General features: G+C 41.1%; 2 protein-coding genes across 3 annotated transcripts; one reads left to right on the top strand and one right to left on the bottom strand.

Annotated features, from left to right (window-relative positions):
* Positions 1–3,427: 3,427 nt before the first annotated feature.
* Positions 3,428–6,406, top strand: LOC147904460 (uncharacterized). 2 transcript variants are annotated; one of them, XM_087386563.1, is made up of 4 exons: positions 3,428–3,957; positions 5,546–5,655; positions 5,745–5,813; positions 5,960–6,406. In XM_087386563.1, the coding sequence occupies exons 1-2, from the start codon at positions 3,456–3,458 to the stop codon at positions 5,617–5,619; spliced, it is 576 nt and encodes a 191-aa protein (XP_087242689.1). In that variant the 5' UTR covers positions 3,428–3,455; the 3' UTR covers positions 5,620–5,655; positions 5,745–5,813; positions 5,960–6,406. The 2 variants fall into 2 exon arrangements, 1 of the variants encoding a protein (XP_087242689.1); XR_015542272.1 differs by having other exon boundaries at positions 3,428–5,655; positions 5,745–6,050; positions 6,154–6,406.
* Positions 6,407–23,143: 16,737 nt separating this feature from the next.
* On the bottom strand, positions 23,144–27,317 carry LOC147904459 (O-fucosyltransferase 19-like). Its single transcript, XM_087391496.1, has 12 exons — positions 27,210–27,317; positions 27,009–27,074; positions 26,799–26,866; positions 26,327–26,717; positions 25,793–25,948; positions 25,598–25,685; positions 25,422–25,492; positions 25,237–25,325; positions 25,004–25,136; positions 24,671–24,900; positions 24,114–24,590; positions 23,144–23,921 (listed from the first exon to the last, which is right to left on the bottom strand). The coding sequence occupies exons 1-12, from the start codon at positions 27,315–27,317 to the stop codon at positions 23,720–23,722; spliced, it is 2,079 nt and encodes a 692-aa protein (XP_087247622.1). The 3' UTR covers positions 23,144–23,719.
* Positions 27,318–27,595: the final 278 nt, after the last annotated feature.

The raw sequence follows: 27,595 nt of genomic DNA, 5'->3' as shown, positions 1-27,595 counted from the left end.
TCTGGGAAAGTACACTCAAAAGGTACTTAAGCAGTTTCATCTACATGACTGCAAGAAAGCCACTCCCTACTCCTATGGAATGCAATATCAAGTTGTCACCACTTGACATTTCTCTAGCTTCAGATCCTCTACAATATAGACAACTCATTGGTAGCATGATCTATTTGACTATCACCGGGCTTCTATGCAGTTGGTATGTTCAGCCAATTCATGCAAAATCCCAAGAAGACTCATCTCCTTGCAGCAAAGAGAGTACTCAGATACCTTCATGGTACATGGGATCATGGACTACATTATGCCAGGTCATCCGACTTACACTTCCATCGATACACATTTGCTGATTGGGCAGGAAATGTAAATGACAGAAGATCCACGAGTGGATACTACTTTAGTGTTGGCTCTGTAGCTTTGTCAAGGCAACCAATAGTGGCATTGTCTTCCACCGAAGCAGAGAATAGAGGATCCACCAATGCAACATGTGAAGCAAATTGGTTTAGAAGGCTTCTTTTAGAGATTGAGATACTTTCTGGAGACCCTACTCTGCTCTATTCAGATAATATGAGCAACATTCAACTGGCAAAGAACCCAACGTTTCATGCTAGAACAAAACACATTGAAGTGCATTATCACTTCATTTGTGAGAAAATTCTTAGTGAAGAAATCGACTTGATACATTATCCAACACAAGAACAAGTCGCAGATATCTTCACCAAGCCACTTTCTTTTGATAAGTTTGCACACTTTTGACATTAGCTTGGTCTTCACCAATTGCAACACCAATTGCAACTTAAGAGGGGGAAGTGAACGCTAAGTTGTACACCTTTGTACATACTTTTTCCGTTGTGCTCTTTTTGCACTCTTGTGCATCTTTTTTTATCTTTATTTCTGTTGCTGTTATGCAACATTCAAAAAATCCAAAAATTGTGCTTTGTAAAGCACCCTCTTCTTATGAGGTGCAATTTAAGAGGGGGTGTTGAGAATGGTGTGTGTAAATTACACCATAGGGGTTATGGGACAAACCCTAACCCTAACCCTAAGGGGTCCATGTATATATTCCTATTTTCCATGGAATACAATTAGTGTACAGGTAGCTATATCGTGTGCACTCCTCTCTCTCTCCCTCTCTCACTTCCGCTATCAAGTCAACATTTGGCCCTTTATACAAGTCACCTTTTGAAGGGAGGGCCAACCCTTTTCCTTTTTGCATTCTCCCTTTCTTTACATTCATAAGGCTCTTGGGCCCATAGGGTGTCAAGGCGTCTTCTATATCATTTCTTTCTCTCTTCTATTTGTTACATCTCTCCGTGTGTCGAAAATAGCACTAGTGTTAACCATATAAGAGTGCTTGGGACAAACCTGGCATTAGGAGGGGTTCCTAACTGGGGGTCCCAAATAGTGCTTGTGTTAACCTTGCCCATCCAAGTCCTAAGCCATTTGAGGCTCTAAACCTGGATGTGAGGCTCAAAACCTGGAGTGGTGAGGTCGATCTTGAGCCATTTGTGGCTCAAACCCCTGTAACTGTACTCCCTCCATGGATGTGACCATTGAAGTAAATCATGAAGACTAATCACCTCTAATCACTCATTACCATGCATTCTGCGAATGTACTCTATGGATATTAATAGAGGGCGACAGGGTGAACCATAACACATCAGTCTCCCCACATTTAAGTTCTTGTAGAAAAATGATATCGGGATTTACTTTCTTGATTAACCTCACACATCCTACTTGCTTGACTTTCCCACAGCATCCTCTCAGGTTCCATGATAAAATCCTCACACCCTTCACCACACCTCCCCGACTCTCTTTACTGTGATTCGAGTTGAGACATGACTTTGTATGCATCTCTAATGAAATTAAATCTATTTTCCTTACTACTACTAGCACCCCTGACCAACTCCTTGAACTTTTTAGGTATTCTTTTCGGACTCTTGCTGTTCCCTTTTGAGGAAGACTCCTGTAAAATTGCATGCTCTCTTGGCTTGTCGTCTAGCAATCTTTCTTGTGATTTGGATCAAGAATATCTTCAACTTGTGACTATAAATGATCTTCATCTTTGACCTCGCTCAAAGGAATATTAGACGGGCGACCATCTGAGATGGCCCATCATCCTTAGCCACTTCCATGGATGGCACAAACTTAAAAAATTGTTGAGCCTACTGAGACTGCACAAATGAAACCTGAGAAGAAACGTCTATATGCTGGTTAATCTATGTAGGCCGAAGAGCTTGAACATTTCTACCAATAACTGTCCATGAGTCCTCGGATGAGCCAACTCTAGCTTGCAAACCAATTTTAGAATGAACCTTACTACCTTGTTCTCTTGCCTACACCTGTGCCACACCATCTTAATGACCTGCCTCCTTGTTCTCCTTTTCCTCCAATCTCCCATTGTTCAAAGGCTTCTCCTCTAGCTTTTCGTTTTGGGAACCACTAGATTTTGAAAGCCTAGACGAAAAGTTGTGAGCAAAGTGAGTTGTCTGCTTACAAACGAAGCACGAGTCCGCAAATGGACCAAACCAAACTTTGATCTCCATAGACATTCCATTGGAAGACGTACTCATAAGGAATCTGGTGTGTTTTGGCCTCAATCCCATAGGATCGAGGCACGCTTCACTCTAAACTTTGAATAAGCCCATGGGGGAATATGAAGCACCTTGCCCAAAGACACTGCAATCTTGTCACTTAAAACCTCCATGCAACCATGATGGAAAGCAAGGGAAGTCCACCCAAACTGGACAATCCCTAAAGATAACTGAAAGCTAGATTCCAGGGTATTGGAAGAACAACTGCACCAGCAAACAAAACCACCTGGTTGCCAACTCATCTTGAACATCCTCCTCAACACATCGAAGCAAAAAGAAACCTCTTTCCAAAACTTAGCAACATACCAACTCGGTAGAACATCAAACTCATAAGTGATTAACTCGCCTAGCTCCACCATAGTCGCGGAACTCTACCAGTGAAGAAAAGGTATAATCTACCACGTGAGCTCCGGCTTAACCACATCCATCATGACTTCACACTCCATAGTGTGACACTTGCTTTGTCTCTCTTGTCTAATTCTTCATGCAGGGGCCTCGAAACTTCTTGATCTTCAAGTGGAGAGAAGTTGCTCTGCTTCTTCTTGGCCACTTTCTTTGCGTGAGATGAATCTCCATACTTTTTCCACGTGATTGACACCCACCTCGATATTCTCACCCCCACTCTCTTCACTCACAGAATACTCGGGATCCTCAGAGACCATCTCCTTGACACGTTTCAGACCTCTTTTCCTCACCTCAGATCCATACCCTAAACGCTCAGCCTGCAAGCACCTTGGGCTGAGACTCTCAGTTCCAACTCAAAGCTCCATCAACCCTCTCATTTTGCATTTTTCAATGTGCTAGTTCTTTTCTGGCCTGTGCCCCCAATGGGTAGGCCTTAGCATACGTTTTGGTGGCAAAGAGAAAATCATGGATTATTTTGGTTTTATTAATCATGTGTTTTCTTATTGGCTAAAGTGTTGTCAGTATGCATGGCAGTCTACGGATGGAATCGCTCTGTGCATGGCAGTCTTCGTGGTGAATCTGCTGTCAGGCTCGACTATGCACATGGAAATAGTTATTACACTGGATTATCTTGCCTATGTGCACAGTGATGTCTGGGATACTCGCATGGTGGCGTGTGTATCAGGGATTGTGTGTGTGGAGGAGTCCCATGGCTCAGCGGATGCTGTGGCAATTTGGAAGGGTAGAGATGCTGTGTTTGTTTGGCGGGCTCTGTTGAGGTTGGTGGATTTGTGGTGTTTTGGGTATCTAGCATTTCCTCGTTCATTCTTGGAGGGAGGTCAGGGATTGGGGGTGTACAAGACGCCCGTGGCTCAGCAGATGCTGTGTGCGTTATGGGTATGGATCTTTGGCGGGCTATGTGCAATTGGGGGCCTGTGTGGAGATTTTTCTAGGTATCTACTTAAAGGTATGTGCTCCCCTGCTGCGATGGCACTGTGTGGTTCTTTGCTTGTTAGTGTTTGCTTCAGCGTTTGTGTGGAGGATGGAAGGCAGCAACAAAGTTGATCCCTCCGTGCAGCCCATGGAGACGAAAAGTTCCACCTTTGTTAGAGGTTTCTCATTTATTCGCTTCCCTTCATTGATATTCCTTCCCTTCGTTCATATTGATTTCGTTTCATTCCTTACTTGCGTTGTTTCTGGTTTCCCTTTGGCAGATGTGGAGAGGAAGTTTGATAACGCCGTCGATGAGAAATGTTGTGACACTAATTTTGAGTCCAGCTGTCGTATTCTTGATTTATTCTTTTGTGTAATAGTCGTTAAATGTTCATGTTTGTGTTTGAAAGTTGAACATGCGGTGAGCCTCCCGAGATTTTTATGAATGATAGTGTTGGGTCGTTGCACCAAACATTTTTTTAATGAATTGGTTCAAAACTTGCCCTTTTTCTTGCATGATACCAAAAGGTGGGACGGCACTTGCAACATATGTTTGCTTCTGACTTTACTTGTGCCGTGGCCACGGATGTGACTTGCCTCAACGCTAGAATTATACTCTTATTGGTTGTTGATTTTCTAAATTGCTGTTTGGCTAATCTCGTTTATTGCCATATGCCTGGGTCCCTTATTTTCCCCTACCTCTACCTTAAATATGTTGCTAATGCCTTTGAATTTGTATGGTCTCACATCATAGAACAACAGTTTGTTCATACAAACCCAAGCGGAGATAACCATGAACTGCATACCTCAATAATGCAAGAGGTAGTCCCTTGTACAAAGATTAAGTTTTGCAGCACATGTAGTAGCTTTAGCGCAAGAATTTGATCGTGGTTGTCTTGATCTTGTAAAGGCTATTCCTTGTGTAACCACTTTCCTTTTCTTATCAAGGATCTTGAATCCTTGACAGCTTTACTTTCGTTCTATTCTTCATAATAGCATGAATGGAGAGAAGATTATTGTAGAGTTTAGGAAGAAGGGGCACACTTGTAAGTACCTTAGTCCTATGCTTTTTAGTGATGAAAGGAACATTGCTTATTCCTTCCACCCGACCCTTCAAGTTTGACTTTTTATGATTGTGTGTGTTGTAGCATTGGATGGTATAATAGTCTGTTGTAATTTAGGAGCATTTGTGAAGAGTAGCTTGCTCGGAGGCTGTCCTGTTGCATCCAATTTTTCTGATGTTCAGAATAGGTTTTTGAGTTTGAACTGTTTCACGTTCATTTCCATATGCCTGGGTACCTATTTTCCCCTACCTCTACCTCAAACCTATTGCAAGGTCCTTGAATCTATATGGTATGGAATTATAGAACAGCAGACTGTTTCCACATTATAGAACAGTAGCTTGTTCATACCTTTTGATGGCCTATGCTGCTGTTGTGTGTGTTGTAGCATTGGATGGTGTAACATTGGTGAACAATAGCTCGTTTGGAGGGTGTCTTTTAATATCCAATTTTTCTAATGTTCAGAACAGGTTTTCTGATCATTCCAAAACTATTTGAACTGATCCGTGCATGAGAAGATGTTGTAATTTTTGAACGCACTTCTTCCTGTAGAGGGTGCAGGCTACAGTCCGTTGTCACGTTCTTTCGTCAAAGGGACAACCACCTTTAACGATAAACCTGTTGAGCAGCAATGACCATTTGCTGTGATGAAGGTAGCAGCGTGTTCAGGGGTAAGTACACTGCATTTCCAGAAGTTATTCCGTTTTTAAAAATCTTTTGTGGTGTTTATTTGGAATGTTCACTAGCTCTGATGGCACAGGCTTATCACCGCTAAGCGCAGCAAGGGAACTTGGTCAATCATCGAAGTTTTGCTTGAACAATAATGAAGGTATGTCTCTTTAGCAATTGTGCTATGTCTTGGTATCACGAATGCGCATTGTGTTAGAAGCGCTTTTTAATTGTCAATTTCTTATTGTGGAGTCGAGGATATAGCTTCCTCAAACGCACCACTGATCATGACACCGTACTCGAAAGCTTTGAAGGTTAGGAGGCATAAGGAACTCTAGCAGTGTGAAGTCACTGAGGAAAGCTTTTCTTGCAGTGGCCAGGCAAGTGTATCCTGAAGGTAAGGAATTTTGAACCTTGTGTATTTGTTGTACTCTATGACTTTGAGAGCTTCGGCCAAGAAACATAGTAACAGTGGGGCGTAATTGTCTCCTTCTCTGCAGGATTTTTTTACAAAAATTGTAGGATTTGTGGTTACTGTTGCAAATATAGTACATGCAGTGATAAATCAGTGGTTGCTTGTGTGACAAGGAGCTCTTTCCATTAGGTGTTTTTGACAACAGATTTTTCCTTTTGAATGCACTTTGAAAGCACAAAGTGATGTAGTAGACATCTTGGACAGGAAAACTTGTGAATAGATGTTGTGCTATGTAATAAATTGGTTGTTTCGAGCTAGTGGCTATTTACCATGCTTTAAATGTACGTGTTCACTTATGCCAGTGAATTTACTGATTTTTAAATTGATTTCCCTCTTCTCTATCACTTATGGACATTGTTTACTGAATCTGTGGTGTTTAATTTGCATTCATTTATACTGGGGAGAGGACTACTAATCTATTTGTCATGATTAAGACTCCAAACAGAATTTTCTGTTTGTCAGATTATTGAACACCTTGTACTTCTTGGTATTATTGGCTTTAAGCCTATATGTATTGTAGATTCCATAGGTCTTGCTCTCTCTAATTGCTATTATTAGAGAGACACAATACCCTGTGCAAGAGGTCTTACTTTTTTGTTTGATGTTCTAATGTGGATGTACATGTACTTGTAGCAAGTAAAAACTCCCAAGTGAAAACTAAAACGTCCAATGAAGTGAATTCTTTGAGCGATCCTATAGCTAGGTCCATTGGTCAGCCTCCCCTACGAGTACCTGAGCGCAACACAACAGCTCTAATTGCTACTCCACCTAACTTTGTACAAGGCAGGAATGCACTTTCAATGCTGTGAATTGTTCAGTTGCATTCGAGGGGAGATTGTTGGTCAAGTATAGTACCTATAAGGCTAGGGAGGCATCATACCCCACATGTTTGAGGGCCAATTTCATTGACAGTGACAATTGCGACACTATCACTTTGGTTGTGCCACATGTGTATGTTCCCCAGTATAGAGACACCCTAGTCATTGACAGATCGAGGGTCCCACCATTGTGAAAAAAACTGCTGGTGGAGGTGGAACCTACAACTTTTCTCTCCATGTAGATGCTACTACAAATGTCATCAGAGGTGAACTGTTTGAAGGTGACCACAATTGCCTGCTATGTCTGTTGCGCATCATCAATTGTTCGAACAGCTAGAGGAAAAATCTCCACAGTTGTTGGTACCATAGCCTTTGTGATAATAAAGGCTGATGTGGATAGCTTGACAAAAGCTGATGGCCCTCTGCATGAAGATCGAGCGATTGTAAGTATCTTCAGGCTGTCATAGGTAATGTTTTGTAGGCAACGTCCTCTGCGCTAAGTGGTTAATTTGATTTTTTTAAAACATCTTGTTTCATCTCCACCTTTTTGGCAAGCGCAAGAATGTGCTGTCACGTTTAATCCAAGAGTACCATGAAGAGGGCATTGTCATGTACACTCTAAGAAATGTCTCATACATGCGTGGCAAGAACGGGTTTGGTTTTTTTGACTTTACTATTACAGCTGAGATTCCAGATGGGCAAAAGAGAGTGGAACTCCAGGAGGCATTCACTAGCCAAGTTTCGGTCTTGGGGTACAGGCGGATGGTATAATATTTTGGGATTACAAAGTTCTTTCCTATGTACACAATGCTCTCGTGCTCAATGTTTCCTTTCTTTATTAATGTAGGTGACAGACGTGCTACATTTCACTCATCTAAATGCATAGCTTATTGATTACCAATGAGCTTCTTGTGGTGGTGTACAAGTTAGCCGTGAACCAAGTCATCCTTTCTATTTTACTTGTGACTCCGTGCCAACCAGATCCTCTTGTCGGATGCATCTGATGTTGTTGTTCAGATTCGCGGGAACCATGTGGACTCTCTTCTCTGGATAGGCACGCCATTCCTGGAGCTCCATGCTGCTAGCATTGTCTAAATATGCTCGCTTTTGTTGGACATCAAGCATAGTCTCACGTTACAAGTGGTTTCCCACATATAGGAATGGTCACTTCTGTTTTGGGTTGACGTATGTGCAGAAACTGTGTGAACAGTTAGTTGTACAAACTTTATGGCTTGCGACAAATAAAATGACTTTGCCTTTGTGTTGTTGTACCTCTGTCAATATATTTTTGCACCCTTGTTTGTATCTTCAATCTAATTTTGAACTCGAGCAGATCATACTTGAATTATGTGATGTCAATTTAATATGTCAATGAAGAAGTTTGAGGCACAACAAACATAAATTGTTTCATTTCATTTAGCTGGTACCATGATTGAACACTATATTAGAGAATTTGGGAATCTCCAAAGTCCCACTTTCAAATAATGGGTTAAGATTTGACCATGTGGCCAAACCTTGGCCCCTTATTTTAAAGTGGGACCTCAGAGGACTCCGTAAATTCTATTACAATTTTTAGGGTGGATTCCACTCCCAATGAATGGGTTATATTTGACCATATGGCCAAATCTTAACCATGTTGGGAATTCTAAAATTCCCTGATATAGTGTTATTGTAATACAGATTGCATTTTAAGTCCGCTGCCCAAATTTTTTGAGATGAAGCATGCTTTGGTTCTGCCACTTTAAATGTGTTAGGTCTGACAGTTAGGCTGTGCTTTTAATATTGTACAGTCTACTACATACATCATGTACGGGTTGTTGGGTTAGCATACTGTAGTGCTGCCATTTAAATATGTTATCTCATATGCTTTGACAAAGCTTTGAATATTTGGGAAAATTACTGAAACTGTCACAATATATGTGTCCAACAACAAGCACTACTTCTAACACTTCTCCTCTTGCCATTTTGTGGAAATGAAAGTGAGATTCTACAGATTGGAGAGTTGTTTTTACTGTACGTGTTGCTGTAATACTGCTCCTCTTGCCATTCTTTGGTAATTAAAGTGAGATTGTATGAAGTGGTTTTTTATGGCACAATTTTTTTTCATTTTTACATCTTCTCCTATGTTGTTCGCATTGTGACTGTGCCTGCAAAGAGGAAAATGGACCATGAAAACACACACGTGCCTGAGTATGACATTATGAAACTTAATGAGTTTAAGATTAAACACCCATCAAATACGAATGTTCTTCACTGCATCACATTCTTCTTTGAAGAGTATTCATTCTAATAGTTGTTTTGTTTAATTTATGAGAGCATATACAACACTGAAGATCGTACATCTGTGTGGTACAGGTTGTTAGTAAATTATCAAAGCCATGAACCATTGCCCACGGCAAATGTTCTTCAACTTCTTGAAAGTGCTATGAATTCTAAGTTGCTGCTATTTCAGATTTTAAAATTTTTCTCAACAACATTAAATGTGTCTTTAAGTTATTAAAGTATGATGGGAAAGCATTATCAACAATGTTTTTTCTAAAGAGATCAAGACATGCAAGGTGCTATCATATCCTAGTTGATCAAACTTTGACAAACCGTATAATCCTTCCTCTCACAAGAAAAGTACAACTTCGAGTGTACATCACATGGACAGGTCCAAGGATGAAGAAGAGCTCTGTTATTTAGTTAGAATGCACAACTCCTTGCCGGCTTCAGAAGTTGCAACACTATTCCATAACACTCTTCAAGGAAATCAATACACTATCAAGGCTATAGAGAGGAAAGTGTACAGACTTAGAAAGTATCTGGTAGAAGCATCACATGTTACGAATGATAATATCTAGAGTCCCAATAATAGAGAACTTGAGTGCCCAAGACAATCGAGAAAGGATGTTCGGAGGAAACGAAGTTCCACTTTACAAATGAATACAGCAAAGCCATCCATGACACACCTCACTATCCATGTATTTGTTGCGGATCACTTATGTTCAAACACCAATTGGTAAGAGAGAAAAAAGACATCCTTGTCCCTGTAAACAAACACGTTAAAAATAGCCAGCCCAACTATCCATCTGAAAGGAAATTATGCTCATTGTGTGCAAAACAATTGCACCAACACAAGGTGCCCATACTGTCTGAAGAAACGTGCATCTACCAAACAGAACACCATACACATGGAAATTGAAGCTAGGCTAGTGGCAATACGAATTCCATTCGCTCAAATAAGAGAGTTGACACATGATGGATAGTACGATTTGTATGGAAGCATTATCAATGTCCTCGCTGATGTTGATAGAGCACAAAAAGTGCTTCCCAGGTTTCTCACGATCGACTCGACAGTAACTGTTGCAATACGATGAAAACTTGAGTACACACACAATTACATGAGTGGAACAGTACACCCAACATTAACTATACGTGCTTTGAAAGAACTACTGCCAAAACCACTGTACAAGGAGAACAATATTAAACTAAATCCATAACTGATTGACTATATACTTTACTTGCAAGAGGTATGGACCAACACGCAACAAACAACAATGACTACGCTGTCCCTAAAAATGTTCACATGGATACATTGATGGATGGTATATACATTGCACAACAAGTTATTGACTTTAAGGACAAAACAATCATAGTTGCTCCTTCTGAGGGATTCTCCCCCCTCAGCATTTGCAAAGATAAATTTTCAGAAGAACTAGCATTTTCGACCTTGTTCTATGGACAACCAAGAAATTACAACATTCCTACACAAACACGTTACCAAGAAGTAGCTAGATGGGAACTTATTGAATAGGGACCATCGATTTGTGTATTGCATAGAGAACCTATTCTCCAAGATAGTAAAAATTCTCATTCAGCAAGTCCTCTCTTCAACCTGGGTGCGTATGAGAAAGGCGCAGCTACGTGGAAGAACATTGAAGGCAAGGGATACACATTAGGAAAAAAGGGAGCTCATTTTGGGGCCTTTTACGGTTTGGAAAAATAAGCTCTCAACCAATCAATAGAGGGCCAACATAACGTTGGAAATTCACGAAAATAAGAGAAAATAGAAAAAAGAAACAATACTTTATGTAGGTACAAGCGGTGCTACATTAATGTGGAGATTGGTTTTTTATTCTAACAAGATCTTTGGACAAGAAGATAGAATCTAGTCTGACATTTTATCTGACAAGGGCCTTCCCGCTTCCACCTTCCTTTGAACTTTGAAATGTTATGCTGCCTTTCCTTCGAAAGGTCTACCATTCTACACCACTGCCTCATTGTGCAGCAGCCTCTTCTTTTCCAAAACTGCTCCCTTGATCCTGTTTGGTGTAGAGTAAGATGTTTCTTGTCAATTGTCTGTTTGCCCACTTTCTCTTTCTTGAAACTTTAATTTGTTATCTTGTTTACATTACTTTGCTATTGTTACAGATTCAGAAGGTCTCCATGGTGAATAAAAACCATGGCCGTTCTTGTGGAAGACGCTCTGTAGATGATAATGCTATGAAGGTAGAGTTATACCACACATCCTTACCCCGTCGACCTGCTTCTTCTATTTCTTCGGTAGAGAATTCAAGTACAGTCAAAACGGAAGGAACTTGGGAAAGGTTTAGTGTTTCGAAAGGAGCATGGGTGCTCATGTAACCTAGCAAAAGAAAAAGACCCCAGACAAAAAACATTTTCTTGGCGTCATGGAAGGGAAGAGTACGAGATTTTAAAATCACCAGAGGGAAGATATCGGTGAAAGAAGTTTTGATTCAGCATGTGTACATGCATAAAGAACTTGTCTTGTGAGACTATCCAAATGATCTTCCGCAACACAGGCCTAATTGTATATTTTTCTATTGTGGTTTTTTTCTTTACGAGGTGTATGGATTTTTAAGATGAAGCTTTCTTTCTTTGCTTATTAACATTCTTGTGTTGTTTTATTTCAGATTTATACCCTTCATTGTATGAGACATGGCAAAACATCGATTGTATTCTGGGATTTATAGATGTTCTGCATGGATCGATAGGAGAACAACAATACCAAGGTCGATGTGCAACAAAGCTAGCTCAATCGGGTATATTTTTTACTGATCATTTTTATCAGTTGCTCGACAATGCTAACACACATGGTGTGTTAAGGAAACAAGACCTTCTGGCATGGAATTCAGTGGATTGGCCTCACCCACATTCTAGTGTTACAAAGGCATATAGGGCCAAGCTTTTCAAAGAAGTACAGAAAGCTCTGAGGCCCAATATTGCCACAAGGATAATAAAAATTTCTTTATGCATGCCTCTCACAGTTTTTGTGGACTTGTTTAATACCTTTCCAGTGAAGGTTTCAAAAACAATGTTCACAGTTAAAGCAACAAGTTCGGCATGCATGCCACAATTTTTGGATAAAGGTTGGATAAGAAGACATGTAGTTCAGTGTTTTGTGAGGTTGTCCAACCTTCTATGCAACTGAAGTACATGGTTGCATCACAAAATTTTATTTTTTCTTTTTATTATAAGCGCAGTCGAATGCTAGGCACAAAACTAGTCCCAATGGATCAAGATGAAGATTCTTTTGGTGCAGAAAATAAAATTCTTGATATTGATGTTGTTGAGAATGGTGATGTGCTAGTCAATATCTCATTAAGAGAATGTTGCTCCCTAGCTCAATTGCGCAATGACATTCTCTTTGAGACAGAAGGTTCTATTTCAAATGACTTTTTATTTATCTACAACAATAAAAGGGTACACCATCTGATTTATCCTAGTCTCATTAAGCACTGCTATTAGTTTACTTTACCCTATTGATTCATATTGCTTTTTTGCAGGTGCTCAAAAGAAGAGAGAGCTCAATAAAATGCAAAGACATTGAAAATTTGAAAATTGAGATAACACAGACTCCATAAACAAAGGTTTTGTATTCAATCAAGTAAAATTTTATACAGAAGTGTTTAGTTGTACATGCAGAACATATTCTTGACAACCATTTTCTATTTGTCTACAGCTTGATCTAGAGGCTGCTCTACATGGTCCAAGCTCTCCCTATCATCATTTTTTGGGGAATCTGTTTTCTGCTGCTCCATCTTGTCTTGTACAGTATGTTGGTGCTGCTCCATTGTCTCCTCTACTGCCCCAGGAGCATCTGTTTGCTGCTGCTCCATCTTCTCCTCAACAACATCAGCAGCAGGTCCTTGTTCCTGTGGCTTCTCCTCATCAACACTAGGTCCTTGTTCCTATGGCACCACATCAGCTTCATCTGTGGCATCAAGGTGTATGACACCTTCTCGTACTTTAGAGCTCTCACCCAACTTTCTTTCATCTGCAATGGCATATGATGATTTAGAACACTTTGTATCACTATCAATTATCTTCAAGCTAAATGAAAATTATTTTTTCTTACAAGGTCTGGCTGTTCTTTCTCAAAATAGCTTGAAAGTAGATATTTGGCACTGATCAGCACTCTCCATCCGCAGCTACTTGAATCATCTTATTATGGTGTCTGTACAGTTGGAAAGATATGTTAGAAACTGTTAACATCTGAACAAAACAAAATTATTCAATAAGTTCAAAGGCATAGCATGAAATAGACATCAGTAGAGGGAATGACTTTTTACCTCTAGATTTATTAGCTCTATTGAATCCAAAAGAGAGACATTAGGAGGACAATGATCCAATGCATCTAGAAGCCTTCTAATACAACTGCAATACACATAATTTAGTTAGTATGATATCAAAATAATGAAGTTTTAAGTTCAAAAAGCACACACACCACTTACAATTTCAGCTCTCTGTGTGTGTTTTTAAGAGAGTTGAATATAAAGCACTGCTTCTGCTGGATGTCAATAGAAACAAAACTCCAGTGGTCACTGCGTAAGGAAAAAGCATTAAGAAATCAAAGGCTACAAGAGTTCTCAATCTTAGAGAAGAAACTCAAAAGAAGCAGTCACCCACATACTTGTTATGGTATGGAAGTAGCAAAACATCCATAACTTCAAAATTGCAGTGTCTGAACCAGTTGGAAATACCAATGGGAGTTTCCTTTGCATCTCTTAACTTAGAAGAAATGGCAGGATCAATAATATGGACTGTATGCTGTACAGAGGGGTGAACCCAGCTTCTCATCATGCTGCATAGGACCAAAAAATAATTAGGGTAGGGTATAAAGGAGGTACAAGGAGGATTGTTTTGCAAAAAATGTAAAATAATAGACACTTACTAGAGCATTGCAAGAATGACAGTATCTGAGCAATACTCATTCTTATGAGCCAATGCTGCCAAGCATGGTTTTGTCAAGTCAAAATCATTTACTGAAAATTCATCCTCAATATGGACAACTATATTAGGGCCCAGCTCCTGCAACCTTCTGTGTATTTGCAGCTCCCTCTTTCCAGTCTCCACATCTATTAACAGATTTTGTTTCTTTTATTTGCTGCTTCAGTGACTCCTCATTAGCAGCAAGGCGATGTTGATGGTTTCTTCGAGAGAAGTAGGAGTGGCAATGTCCACCTCATGCTGAACGATATACCGTTTGATAGTAACTACAAAGATTACTGCCATAGTGCCATAGAGTAGCCCCTAGGTTGCACCATCATCCTTAGTGGGTTACTTCAACAACCTTAACCTCATCTACCTTCAACTTCCTTGTAGGTGGAATTAATAAGATGTCTCTCATCTTTATGTCCTGCCATTCCACAGGATGAACAAGCTTGTCATACCTCCATCTCACTCTGGACAAAGTGTTGAAGTCTTTGGCCATCACAGTCACCCTGTGAGCATGGGCTGCTACCAGCATTGCATCTTCAAAAGTAATCCTCTGCCATTTCCTGTAAGGAAAGAATGGCAGTCCTGTTCCACCTGAACCCAAGGTGCCAACTTCTTTCACCAGTCTTTGAAAAGGTGCCTTGGGGATTGCAAAGCCTATAGCTTTCTGTTGCTTCCTGATCTCCCTTAGCACACCTGCACCATGATTCAATCTCTTGGCCTTTTACTGGAGCAGGCTCATTGGCTTACCCTTCCTGCCATGTGCAGCTCTTCCCTTTGGAGGCACACTAAATTTCTTGGTACCTACCCCAGCTGCTGTTGCTGCAATCCCTGGCCCTTTGCCAGCTTTCCTTGCAGTTGACTTGGTTCTTGCCATCACTCTGACAAACTGCATACAAAGCAATGGAAAGAGATTATAGCCATGGAGAACATGGTATGACACAAAAAGACAATCACAGGGCTGGATGAAGCAACATTGAAAATTTTGCAATAAAACGCGATATGGAGAGTTTGAAATTCCTAACACGTCGAAATCGCGTTTTCCTGCAAATACCTGAACTGACATGCTGGTGCATTCCTACAGTGATTTCTCTGTCTTTACAACTAAATACAATATGAATGGAGTTTATGCAAGAAGAGTACAGCCATGGACAACTATGGAAGTCACAAAACCAGAATGACAGGGGTGGATGAGGCAACATTTCAATATTCGCAACAAAACGCGATTTCGGCTGTTTGAAATTCCTAAGGCCTTCTCCTCACGTTTTCCTGCAAATTCATGAGGCAACATGCTGGAATACGCCTTCAGTCATTTGAAGGTGTTTGCATGTCCATGCAGGATGGATTGAGTCTATGGAAGGCAAGAAGTGTGCACAGACTGAAGGAAGAAACCATAACTGAGTCTATGCATTTCCATGCAGGATGGATTGTTTCTATGGTAGGCAAGAAGATTGCAGAGACTGAGGGATGAACCCATTAATACTGACCTGAAATCTATCTGTGGGTGTGCTGTGCTGCTAATGAGTAGCCTGTGCTGGGGATGAACCTGTGCTGCTGGTCAGGATGCTGATGTTGCAGAGTAGGGAGGTAGGGAGGCAAGAGAGCTGAGACTGGAGGGCAAGAGGGCTGAGACAGGATAGATTAGACAGGAGGGAAAAGATAAGTGCAAAATACAAACAAGGCAGCTACTAAATCCCACACATGTGGAATGTCGTCGTTTTTCACACGTGTGGATGGGACCCAGATCTCTTGGAGTTTGAAATTTGGCACATGTGAAAGGTACACTTTATGCCTTGGAACTTGTGCCATTCATGATTTCCTAATCAATTCCACAACCACTCTTCCCTCCCCTGCCTCCCAATCTTTCATCCCTGCCAGGACCCTCGCATCTTCCTTTTCCTTCTCTCTCTGATCCCTTCCTACCTAGCACACTCCATCCAGACTGCAACCTGCCTGAAGACTACTACCACTGCCAGATCTCCAGGTTACCTAGAGTGCAAAGTTCAAGTTAGGGAAAGAGCAGGAGATTCACCAGTGCAACTCCAACAGCATGGAGAAGGAAAAAAAAGGTCAGAATTCTAGATTCTTTTCAATGTTTTTTGACATATATTTCTTCCATCCATTGGATTCTTGATGTCCAAATGTCTTCACTCAGCTCCACCCTTCTTGTTACATATTCAATTGATACTGTCCAAGAATGTGGTAAATCACCCAGGAATTTGATTAGAGATGGATATGAATAGAACCTAGAATTTTGCAACAAAATGTGAGGAGAGTGCTTTATAAATCTCTAGATAGCCCATATCGCATTGTGCTGCAAATTCCTGTTGTTGACACATTCCTCATGAAAAGCTTCACTCAGCTCCAGCCTTTCTCTTGCATATCAACTCATACTGTCCAGGAATCAATGAGATGAAACTAGTGTTTGATTTGACATGGATATCAACAGAACTGGAGAATTTGCAACAAAATGCGAGGAGAGTGCTTTATATTTTCCAAATGGTCCTACATCACGTTTTCCTGCAAATTCCTATGTCTCTTTTGGTTCTCACTTCTTCCTCATTGTTTTGCTATCTTTGGCCTTGTGGAATTCTTCCTTGATGATGAGAAATGTTTTTGCTTTGGAACAGTTGACTCCCAGGCCCCTCCTTTCAAGAGGAAGTTGGACTTTTCTGCTGCTACTGACTCCATAGTGTTGTGTGTGTCTGAAAAATGCATTACGTGCCATGTAGTGAGACTTCTCCATGCCTGAGGTAGACCAAATTGCTGGGCATCCATACTTTTTGACAAAATAGGGAAGGTGGTTGTAGATGATATGTTGTAAGACATAAGAATGCATAGTAAGTAATAAAAAAAAGAGGATCACACTTAAGTAAAAGAAGAAGACAGAACCTTACCATGTAGTGAGTTATATTGCAGGCTGTCCACGCGTCTTTCATTGACTTCCCAAAATGTTTAATTGCCTCCTCAAAGTACGAATTCAGGAAGCAAGGTTAGATTGAAATTTATCATTTTGTATACTCAAAAAGGCTCTTAAATGACTATATCTATTTCGTCCCTTACCGCAAAACAAGAATGGAGGTGCTGAATGATATAGGCATATTGTGTTGTTACTATAGAAAATTATTGGAGCCTGCAAAAGAAAATATGGATCCGAACCTTGTTCCTATTAAACAAATGAAAGGATTGCTTTCTTGTGGTGTAGCAAAAGGTTTGATTGAGGAAAAAAAATACAAAACAGTCAAATGTAATGTTGTAGAGGACTTTGTATTCAATAATCAAGTTGATGGCACTACAATCCAAGAGGCTCTTGATGTTAGTGGAGTTAGCAGGAAGGGATATAGTTCGATTTTCCATGCGATATCCTCAACTTTGAAAGATCAAAGGATTAAACGAGTTTTACTTCCAAATCCAGCAACCGTGTGGAGGATAAGAGGTCATTTGAATGAAAGTATAGATGAATTTATTGGGCAATATATCCATATTGAAGAAATATTTCATGGTGGTAAAGGAACCACTGTGTATGATCCTTGGAACAATATATTTGTAGATCTACAACAACTTCAAAGAAGAATGGTCAAGTTTTATGGAATAACATTTGAGGAGTGCAAAGGCATTTTGAAAATTGTTATCAAACTGGATGAGTGTGAGGTTGTAAAGGAAAAGAAAATGGAAAGAGTTACTATTACATTGATGAATCGAGCAATTGATACATCATTGACTGAAGCGAGTACGAAGTATTTTAGTGTGCAGTCGGAGAAACACGTATGGTGGTTAGGCTCGTTCCAGGTATGATCATTTTTTGTTTTGTACTTGATTTTGGTCATTGTTTTCAAATCTGTTATAGTAAGACTTTTGTTTTCTATAATCTGGCAGGTGAAGACAGAAGACCATGAAACACTAGATTGGGCGTTTCACCACACGGAAATACCAAGAATAATCAAAAGACAAGTGCAAGGCGAGAATCTCCATGTTGCAAGAAAAGGTGATTTTCAAGTAGAGTGGCACATGGCCGGGGATCTTAAAACACTTAACTGCATGTATAACGTTAGTAAAGGAGGCAACTCAAAGTCTCCTTGTCTTTACTGCAAAGAATTAGCTCAAGTAATGGATTCCAAATGGTGGAAGAGAGCACCTAATAGAGATAAAGTTGACCCTGACTTCAAGGCCATTCTGGACATTCCACTATGTAATGTTCACATCTGCACATTACATGGTCTATGTCGAATTATTGAGAAATTGGCATTTTTATATATTGGATTTGCTTGGAAACTCCGCCCCGAAAAAAATAGAAAGGATGCTCTTCAAGCATTGGAAAAAGTGTTATCCGATATAGGTCTGCATGGAGGAGATGTTCAAATCACAAAGGATTTTAAAAAGTCTACCAATGGCAAGGAGGTACCAACCAAGCCCTCTATTGGTGGTGTTAAGGCAAGAAGATTGTTTTCTCGACCCAAACACAGTAAGCAAGTAAGGCAAGGTAGAACAGTTTCAAAGATTGATTATGGATTGTGGAAGCAAGTCCATAATGCTATGAAAGATCATGAGGCAGATGGGGAAGCACGAAATGTGAAGGCAGAGGTGTGGAGGTCTCTTGATCAACTCTTCATGTTCTGTGACAAAGTAACATGGACAAAGAGTGATTACAAGAACATTCAATGCCTTCGAGCAAGAGTCGCACAACCAATGTTACTGCTACAAAGGCAACCCAAGGATGTATCCACAAACAATTTCAACCCCAGTATAAGCGAACTCTGGAGCGCAAACATAGATATACAATATGTGATGAACTCGCACGGTGCAACAACATATTGTACATCGTACATCATTAAAGCAGATAAGGAAACAACACAAGCAAACAAGGAGGCAATGACAACATGCATAGCTACACAAGCTCCAGTAGCAGAAGGTCGAAAACGCCATACTTAACACGCAATATATCCGTTCACAACAAGCTGTGTACAATGCATTATCTTTACCTCTAAGAAGTAGTACAAGGAACTTCACATACATAAATATGAGTCCTCCTGAGGATGGTACACTGTTGCTAAAACACTGCCACCAATTAGAGACAATGTACACAAACAGTACACATGTTTTTTTCGAAGACGAAATCAAAAAATACTGCAAATGTAGCAACTACATGGCAACATCTATGCCTAGCTGATTTCACGACTAACTACAACACTGATGAAAAAATGGAATGCAAGAAAAATGTGCAAAGATAATACAATTTAACAATTACAATGTCACAAAAGATCCTAAAAACCATTATCAGGAACTATGTCTCCTGTACTTACCATTCATTAGAAATGAACATCTTCTTGAGGTGACAACATTTTCCCAACTTGGCACGACATGTTCAAAGCAAATGAAGAAATAATAGAACAGAATAGAAAGCCGTACAATAATTTTTTGGCCGAAGAAATTGTTAATGGAAGGATCAATAGCCCCCTCGCTACTTCATCAAGCGACTCAGACAATGCGAAAGTTCATGAGGGCTTTGACCTCAGTAAAGATCTTGATCTCCGACACAAAAAAATAAAATCAACTTGTCGACCAACTTCACATACAAAGCAATGCCAAAAGAAGAGTTTCACTACAAACTCAGGCAACTAACAAAAGAGCAAAGACTTCTACAGGAGGATGTAATGCTAAAAAAATGAATACAAAGCCATCTGCACATAAACTTATTCCTAACGGGCAATGCAAGGACTGGAAAGACATTCACATTGCTTCTTAGAGTTCAAGCACTTCTAAGGCATTACAGTCATAAGCAAACATCATACACTGAGCTACCAAGGGTCCTACTATTAGCATATACAGGCAGAGTAGTGTTCATCATAGGTGGTGCAACCATTCACTTTGCATTACACTTGCCGCTCCTGACATCGACATACACTAGCTTGTTTGTAGAGAAGTTACAACAACTCTCAGCACTATACCCTCACTATACCAAAACGTCGAGCTCATCGTTTTCAATGAGGTCTCCCTGATTGGTCAAAACACATTTGTAACTGTAGACATGCACATGTGTGACCAGATAAAACACGATCACTTGGAGCCGTTTGGAGGAGTTGACATGCTATTGTGTATGGGGACCTATGCCAGGCGAGTCCTACAAAGGATGCATGGAGTTTCTCTAATAAGCCCACCAACACAACAATTTTGCCATCAGTCTAGAAAAACAGCTTCAAATATTATGAACTTATAGAACCGATGCATCAAAAAGACAGTCACTACCTTCAAATATTGAGCTGAATTTGAACTGGGCAACACACAAACGATGACATCGTATACCTTAACAAGAAATACAAAAGGGTACCAATGCCAAAACATATGATACCACACCTCTTCTACACCAACGAATCAAAGGATAAGCACAACAATGAAGTGTTCCAACTTCTCGATTCTAAAGCAGCACACACAATAAGGGCAAAGGACACAAGGCATAAGACTTGCACCAAAATAATGAAGATTCCAACAGACCCAAAAACAATAGCTGGCCTACATTCTGAACTTAACTTGAAGGAGGGTATGCTCGTGGAGATATGCTTAGGCAATCTCAACATAGAAGACGAACTTGTGAATGGGGCCAATGGGACGCTTAGGACAGCAAATGTATGCAAAAGTAACAACAATATAATGTGGATTGAATCCATCGACATCAAAACTGCCAAAAAATGTGTACACAATAAAACCACTTGTACAACCAAACAATACCAAGAAGTCGGACACCAATCCTGCCAGTAACCAAAGATTTTCAAATTGGGAAAAACCACCTCAACACTGTAACACGAACTCAATTCCTTGTACAGCCTACTGCAGCAAGAACGATACATTGAGCATAAGGGCTTTCCCTGGACAAACTAGCATTCGATCCGTCAAACATCAAAGCACACGGACTCATCTACACAGCACTCTCTAGAATAAGAGACCCTACTAATTTATACTTGCTCAATAACATAGAGTCTAAGCAAATTAAGGTCGACAATACTGTAATTCAAGAAATCACGAGACTGCGAACACATTGCACATGGACAACAACTCACCTTGACCTATCAATCGATGCAAACAAATGCCATAACATACAATCCCTAAACACAAAGTCCTTCAAAAAGTACAGAGAAGATATCGTAAACACCAAAAGCATATTGAGCGCAAGATTCCTCTACCTACAAGAAACGCATGAAAACGACAACCATAAGCTACATCTACCAGGTTTCAATGTAGTATGTAGGAATAGCAATAATGGAATTGCAACACTCTACAAAAACTTCATGTACAGTTCTTTGTTCTTTTAATACAATTTTGAAATTCCCCCGCAAAAAACATTCTACGAAAACAAAAAAAACTATTACACACTGAACATGACAATTACAATGAGATCGAAGCCTTGCGAACAATCCACGAGCACGAACAACATGCCCCAATTGCTATACTTAACATTTACAAGTCAACGACAACTAAGGCAACACTATTTCAAACAACACTTCAATATATAATTTCCAAAATATTGGATACTATCGATACATACGTGGTCGGAGACTTCAACATAGACCTCAACATTCGCACAACAACATCATCAATCACAGAATTCATGACCCAAAAAAAATTCACCCAACAACGACAATGTACGGCTCAGTGATAGATCAAATTTGGACAAATAGAAAAAATTATGAACATAATGCAGGAACAAATTACATATAGTGGTCAGACCATTCACTTCTCTATACAACATTAAAACCTTCTAGAAGGCCACATGAATGAAATTCAACTTGTTGAGGTTTATCTCTCTCTTACCTTCTCAATTCTAGTGCCATGAGGTAATTCCTTTGCAATTCTAGTGCCATGACGATGTGTTCTTACGAGAAAAGCCGCGTCTTTCATCATCGATTTCACTCGGGGGCGATAATTCTTTCACACACCAAGAGTCCATCTATAATCGTCGAAGATCAAATTGTGCTAGCTGCAAGCCCTACCATCAACCAGAAGCGTTTCCCATTCAGATTCCTACCCGATTCAGCCTGTTTTCTACATGAACAATTTCCAGTGATTCTTTGCAACAATCTTGAGATCAATATTTTTGTGTGCCAGCAACGCATCGTGTTTCTCTCTCTCTTGCGAGTCACGTAGTATTGAGCTTCTATCTAGAATATTGTGGGATCATAAAGGAGCACGATGATTTACCAAAAATCAATGCTGGTCTACAAAGCAGCCCAAATTAGAATGAGATTGAAATCCATCCTAGAAAAAGGCACGTCACATTGGCAGAAAAGCTACAGGAGAAGGATGAAACGAAACATGTTTAACGCAAGAAAAGTAAGATACAAAGTTGAACTCAACATCTAGGAGTTAGCTTCTAGATAGAACAAGCAAATCCAAAGGTCAATTGCCATCAGGGCATAACAATTTGGTGAAGGATATGCACCAATAGCTTCTCATGCCATGCCTAACAGAGTTGTGGTAGCTCAATCGATCGTCTTCTACACGATTTCTAGTGTAAAGCGCAGGGGAGACAGAGTAATTCACACATGAATGCTTAGTTTGGTTATGGAATCATTTGAGCTCTTTGAGTTTTCCATGGTAAGATTCGAAAAGATTGCAGGGTAACAAACACAAGTTTCATCATTTGCTAAGAGGCAATCTCGTCAATTAGGTGAACTCTAGAGCTATTGTCTGTGTTGTACATTGGCGTGCATATTAAGATGTAACAGTGTATGAGAGTGAGTTGCACACTAGGTGATCATACTCGGATAGTAGTGAGTGCGAAAGAGAACAGAGTTTACGGGGGCTTTGCCAACGATTTACACCCTCTAAGTCCATTTAAAAGTCGTAATTAAGAGCCAAAAGGCAAGAACAGATCTTAGAAAAAAAAACATGCGAGCCAATATTGGCTCATGAAGTGGTAAAACAAAAGAGATGGTTCATAGCGAGAGCATAAGCTTGGTGATTCACTGGGCATGGAAATGCCAGTGGGAAAGAATACCATGGCAGAATACATGGTCTGATGGGAACTGGAAGGCACAATTAAGTGACACCCTTGGCAACTTCTAGTGACCTCTAATCAGTCCATATATTCTGTCATATTTTGCAGCTTGTTTACTCTTCTCTCTGTGTGTTCTCTGCAGCTTCTCTCTGATCTATATTCTTCTCTTTGTGCTTTCAGGCAGCTGTTTTGCATGCATGGATGACAATTATCTGTCAGCCAGTAAAACGTGCTAGACCACAGCTCCGCAGTTGCACTATATACACACATAGGTGCACTCTCCCAATGCATCCATTTATGCACTTTCCATTTGCACCCGTGAATAGCTTGACAGCCAACTTCCAACAGGATGCAGGTGACATATATGTCCTCTGTGAGGTGCTTCAGTTCTCACCCTCCAAGCTCGCCTCCTTGCCTTCTTCTAGGCTTCTTTGAATGCTACTTCATTCCGAGCCTGCTCATTCCGAATCATGTAGTATTGTATTTCCCAAATCCTCTCATGTAATTAGTTTTCGAATTTGAGCAAACTTCTCCTTGACTCCTGCTGCTCCTGCTAGCTGCTGCTACTGCTGCTGCTTCGTCTCACAGATGCAACCTGGCAGAGGATTTGCGTAGAAGTTCTCCTGTAGCTTGGGAGACCCTCCTCGTTCCCTGTAATCAGGACCGCCAATCCTTCCCTTGTGCAGGTCTTTCACACTAGCCGTGAAATTCTCCCAGGTCAGTATTCCCGCATCCAGGTCGTCCACCAAGTCCACAAGCTCCTCCCTGGCAAAGAAAATAGTTTGGCAATGAGAATGGACATCGTTACCTTGAGTGTCATCCTGTACATTAACAGATCTAACGCGTGGGTGTATTGACTATCCATTAGCTGAGCAAGTACGTGATCGTTTTGCAAATGCAAACATCAAGAAGTGGAAAGCTTGAGGCTAGTTAAAGCATACTAGCACGGATATGCACCTGTCAGGGCTTATGGTTTTTTGATAACCCTCAAACCGTCGATGCCCTTGCACAGCCTTTGCCATGTTTCCATCGTAAGTGTACACAAACACATCACTCTCCAGTGCTACAATATGGTCCAATGCGGCCAGCCTATTTTGGTGGCTTCGAAATGTTGCGAGCTCCGCCTCGGTGGCTAGAGTCGAGTGAGAGAACACGTTTGGGAATTCACTTCTCAAAGCATCCATACTTCCATTGCCGTAAATTTCGCCAGCAGCTATGTAGATCCTTGTGGAAGAAGGATAGCCCAACCCTTTCAACAGAAGCGCTGTCTCCCGAGGAGTCAGAGGACATCCCCCTTGCCTGCGCCTCTCCTCACCATCGATTTCTTTTTCTTTCCAGTGCTTCACGGTGTAGCGCATTCGCCTGAGCTCCTCGGCTTCGGTAGAGGTAAGGCCGTGAGTACACCCAGTGAAAGCTAGCATATCCTTCTCGTATCTGCGTTGCAAAACAAGAGATGAGAAGGTGCGTAGGACTACGACAATTAGCTTCATTTTACATCGCAACGAGAAGAATACCTCAGATGTAAAGCGATGTAATGTTTGTCCGTGCTCATCCGATCGATTAATGTCTGTCCCAATTCCCGGATAGGCTCTGCATATTTCAAGGCTCTATAGCAGGCTCGGCAACGGAGTTGTTGGATGTGGTCAGGAAGACCATTGTTGGCGAGTCGAGAATCAGAATGCGTAAAGTGGATGATCTTGTGCTTTTTTAGCACAGGAAGAATCTCGTTCTTGTAATAAGATCCCTGAATGAAGCAAAGCGGTTCCATCAGCATCTGTAATTACGAGCAACAACAGACGGAATTCAGCTAGAGAGGAAATAGATAAAAGAGATGGAAAAAAACTCACCTTAGACCACGACACGGGCGCCTTTCTCAATGGCTGGATTTTTTTGAGGTCTGAAGGTACCTTCTCAAGAATTTGGAGGTCATCTTGCAGCACCGTAATGAAATGCTTCACGTCGAAAATGTCGCCAAACTCACTGCAGCAATGAAGAAATGAGGTGGGCGTCTTAGTACAACGGTGAAAAGTGTGTGACGAAACGACAGCCAATACAAGGCCATTGAAGATTAGCGAAATACCTTGAGTCGGCCCAGAAAGACGAGTGATCCAGAGACGGAATAAGAAGGGCAGCGTTCATGATTCTTGCGATGGCAACCATGTCACATATCTGCAGAGCAGCACGTAAATGTGAGAGGAGAGCGCGGAAGGGGAGACAGTCATTATGATGATGAATGAATCATGATACGTAGAAAGCAATCCGTACCCCATCTCGCATTTGATTCAGACCACCATTCGCGTTGACTTTGATGTATCCATTTGGATTGTCTTTCGGACCTGCGGCAAATCGAAGCCAATGCTTGTCAGACGAAAATATACAATGTCGTAGGCTCTTAATCTTCCTCGCCGACCAAGTACGAGTTTACATCAATCATCACTCACGCGAGTAATTTTGGGGATGCTCAATGCACTGTTGAAAGCCTTCGCTTTCTGGCTTCGCCCACAGTTCACCGTCCGCTTCATCCAGCGCCTAAAATCATCTCACCATGAGTTGCATTCAGTTCAATAGCTGCTGCAGATTGATTGATTTGTGGATCTCTATATTGATTTCGTGATCCAGTTTTTTAAGGCATTCACCTGCAATTGACGATCGCCTTCTTCCTCCCTTTTGATTGAATTATGCAGAGAACCAAGCCCATCGGGCGGTGCCTCGAACGCATCCATTAAAACCGAATTTTCTTGATCCCTTTGATGAAGAACCAGATTCTCTTGATTCCATTGCCGAGCCAGCACCTGAAGAATTATGCAGAGCGGATGGATTAGTGCAGTGTGCTCAATCTTAGGCTTCCTACAACCGTGAAACAAAGGGCGCAGGCCGGACTACTGTTGACGCAGTCCGCCTGCAAAGGTCGGCTGCGAAGATCCCAAAGATTGGAATGAACGGTAGCTATCCCGCCCTTTCCTATCGGCAACTCGAATTAAGCAAGTATAGTACCAAATTCCAATAAGGGCTCGGAATTCTTCTTGGCGTTAATGATGCCTAATTCATACAGGCTAGGACACTAGAATTGACGGAAATTATATAAGCTTTCCAGTGCATAATTACTCCAAATTCTCATCGACGATGGTTCGGGATTACAATAGAAATTGATGCAATTGCCTGAAATGTACCATGGAATGCCGAAGGGGGCGATGATTGAAGGAGAGCAAGCCGAGGGAGAAGACGCCGACGATGAGGAGGATGCAGGTCATCAAGGCAAGCAAGCAATACAAGGAGTGGCGGAGGCTCTTATGGGAGCTGGAGAAGGAAGCGAGGGAGGAGAAGATGGATGTCCAGGAGGGAAGATGAATGGATGGGGAGAAGGAGAAATGGTGAGCATGGACGTGGAAGGAGACGAGGTCGGATTTGTGGTCGACCATGTGTTTGAAGGAAGAAGAAGAACGACGAAAGGCAGAAGGAGATTTACGGGGAGTATGGAGGACTTGAGCAAGGTCTTTCAGAGGGAAGGGGTCCATAAGGAGATCAGGTGGCTCTTGTTGTTGTTTTTCAAGATCCAGGATGCTGCACGGACAGTAATTCATGAAAATTTTGGGCTCAGAAACACACACGTTCCACAAATATGCAATTCACCCAACCGAAGACCTTGCACTCTCATCCACAAACTCAAATAAGCAAAACACAAATATAAGGAGAGAACATCCACAATTGCACTGCAAGCACACATAAGCAAAACACCCACAAGCACATTCATGCAAGATACCCACAATCGTCAAACACCCACAATCACATATCAATCAGTACAACACCCACAAACTCAAACAAGCAAGATACCCTCGATCGTCAAACACCCACAAACGCAAATATGCAAAACACCCACAAACGTAAACAAGCAGAATACCCTCGATCGTCAAACACCCACTAACACAAATAAACACAAATAATCAGAACAGAAGATCTTCCGTGGAAACGAAGAGGGAGAGAGGGGGAGACCAGACTAAATTGGTGGGATGATTCTGCACCAGTTGGACCTCCCCGAATGACTTATCTACTCACTCTTTGAGACATTTGACTCGGCCCATTCACAGAGCTTGCATTTGCAACCTTAACATGCACACGCGCACATACACATCCAGCTTCTGTATTGGACACACAATCATCCATCGACCTACTCTCGAAAGATGGAGTGGCAGAAGCAGAAGATGAAAACGCAGAGATTGATTGATCAATCGGCGGAAGATGATCCACAGACACACATACACAGAGAGAGAGAGAGAGAGAGAGAGAGAGAGAGAGAGAGAGGGAGAGAGTAGGATGATTATGCACCAGTTCGATCTCCCCGAATTTGAATTGGCTCAAGGCTCACACATGACACACCCACACCGGGCACACAACACGCTCTCAAAAGATGGATTGGCAGAAGAAGACGAAAATACAGAGAA

This window comes from Dipteris shenzhenensis, chromosome 2 (genome assembly GCF_047967505.1).
Source record: "Dipteris shenzhenensis isolate YYH24624 ecotype China chromosome 2, Dip_SZ_1.0, whole genome shotgun sequence".
Classification (NCBI taxonomy): domain Eukaryota; kingdom Viridiplantae; phylum Streptophyta; class Polypodiopsida; order Gleicheniales; family Dipteridaceae; genus Dipteris; species Dipteris shenzhenensis.
The sequence above is the reverse complement of the archived record's forward strand: the minus strand, read 5'-3'. Positions and strand labels throughout refer to the sequence as shown.

Bases quoted from the DNA above. Each gene is read 5' to 3' on its own strand.
- LOC147904460 (XM_087386563.1), top strand. From the start codon at position 3,456: ATGGATTATTTTGGTTTTATTAATCATGTGTTTTCTTATTGGCTAAAG. The intron at 3,958-5,545 runs GTATGTGCTCCC...TAGAGGGTGCAG, and splicing joins TTCTAGGTATCTACTTAAAG to GCTACAGTCCGTTGTCACGT.
- LOC147904459 (XM_087391496.1), bottom strand. From the start codon at position 27,317: ATGGATGATTGTGTGTCCAATACAGAAGCTGGATGTGTATGTGCGCGT. The intron at 25,686-25,792 runs GTGAATGCCTTA...AGATGATTTTAG, and splicing joins AAGGCGATCGTCAATTGCAG to GCGCTGGATGAAGCGGACGG. The intron at 25,326-25,421 runs GTACGGATTGCT...GCTGCTCTGCAG, and splicing joins TGAATCAAATGCGAGATGGG to ATATGTGACATGGTTGCCAT.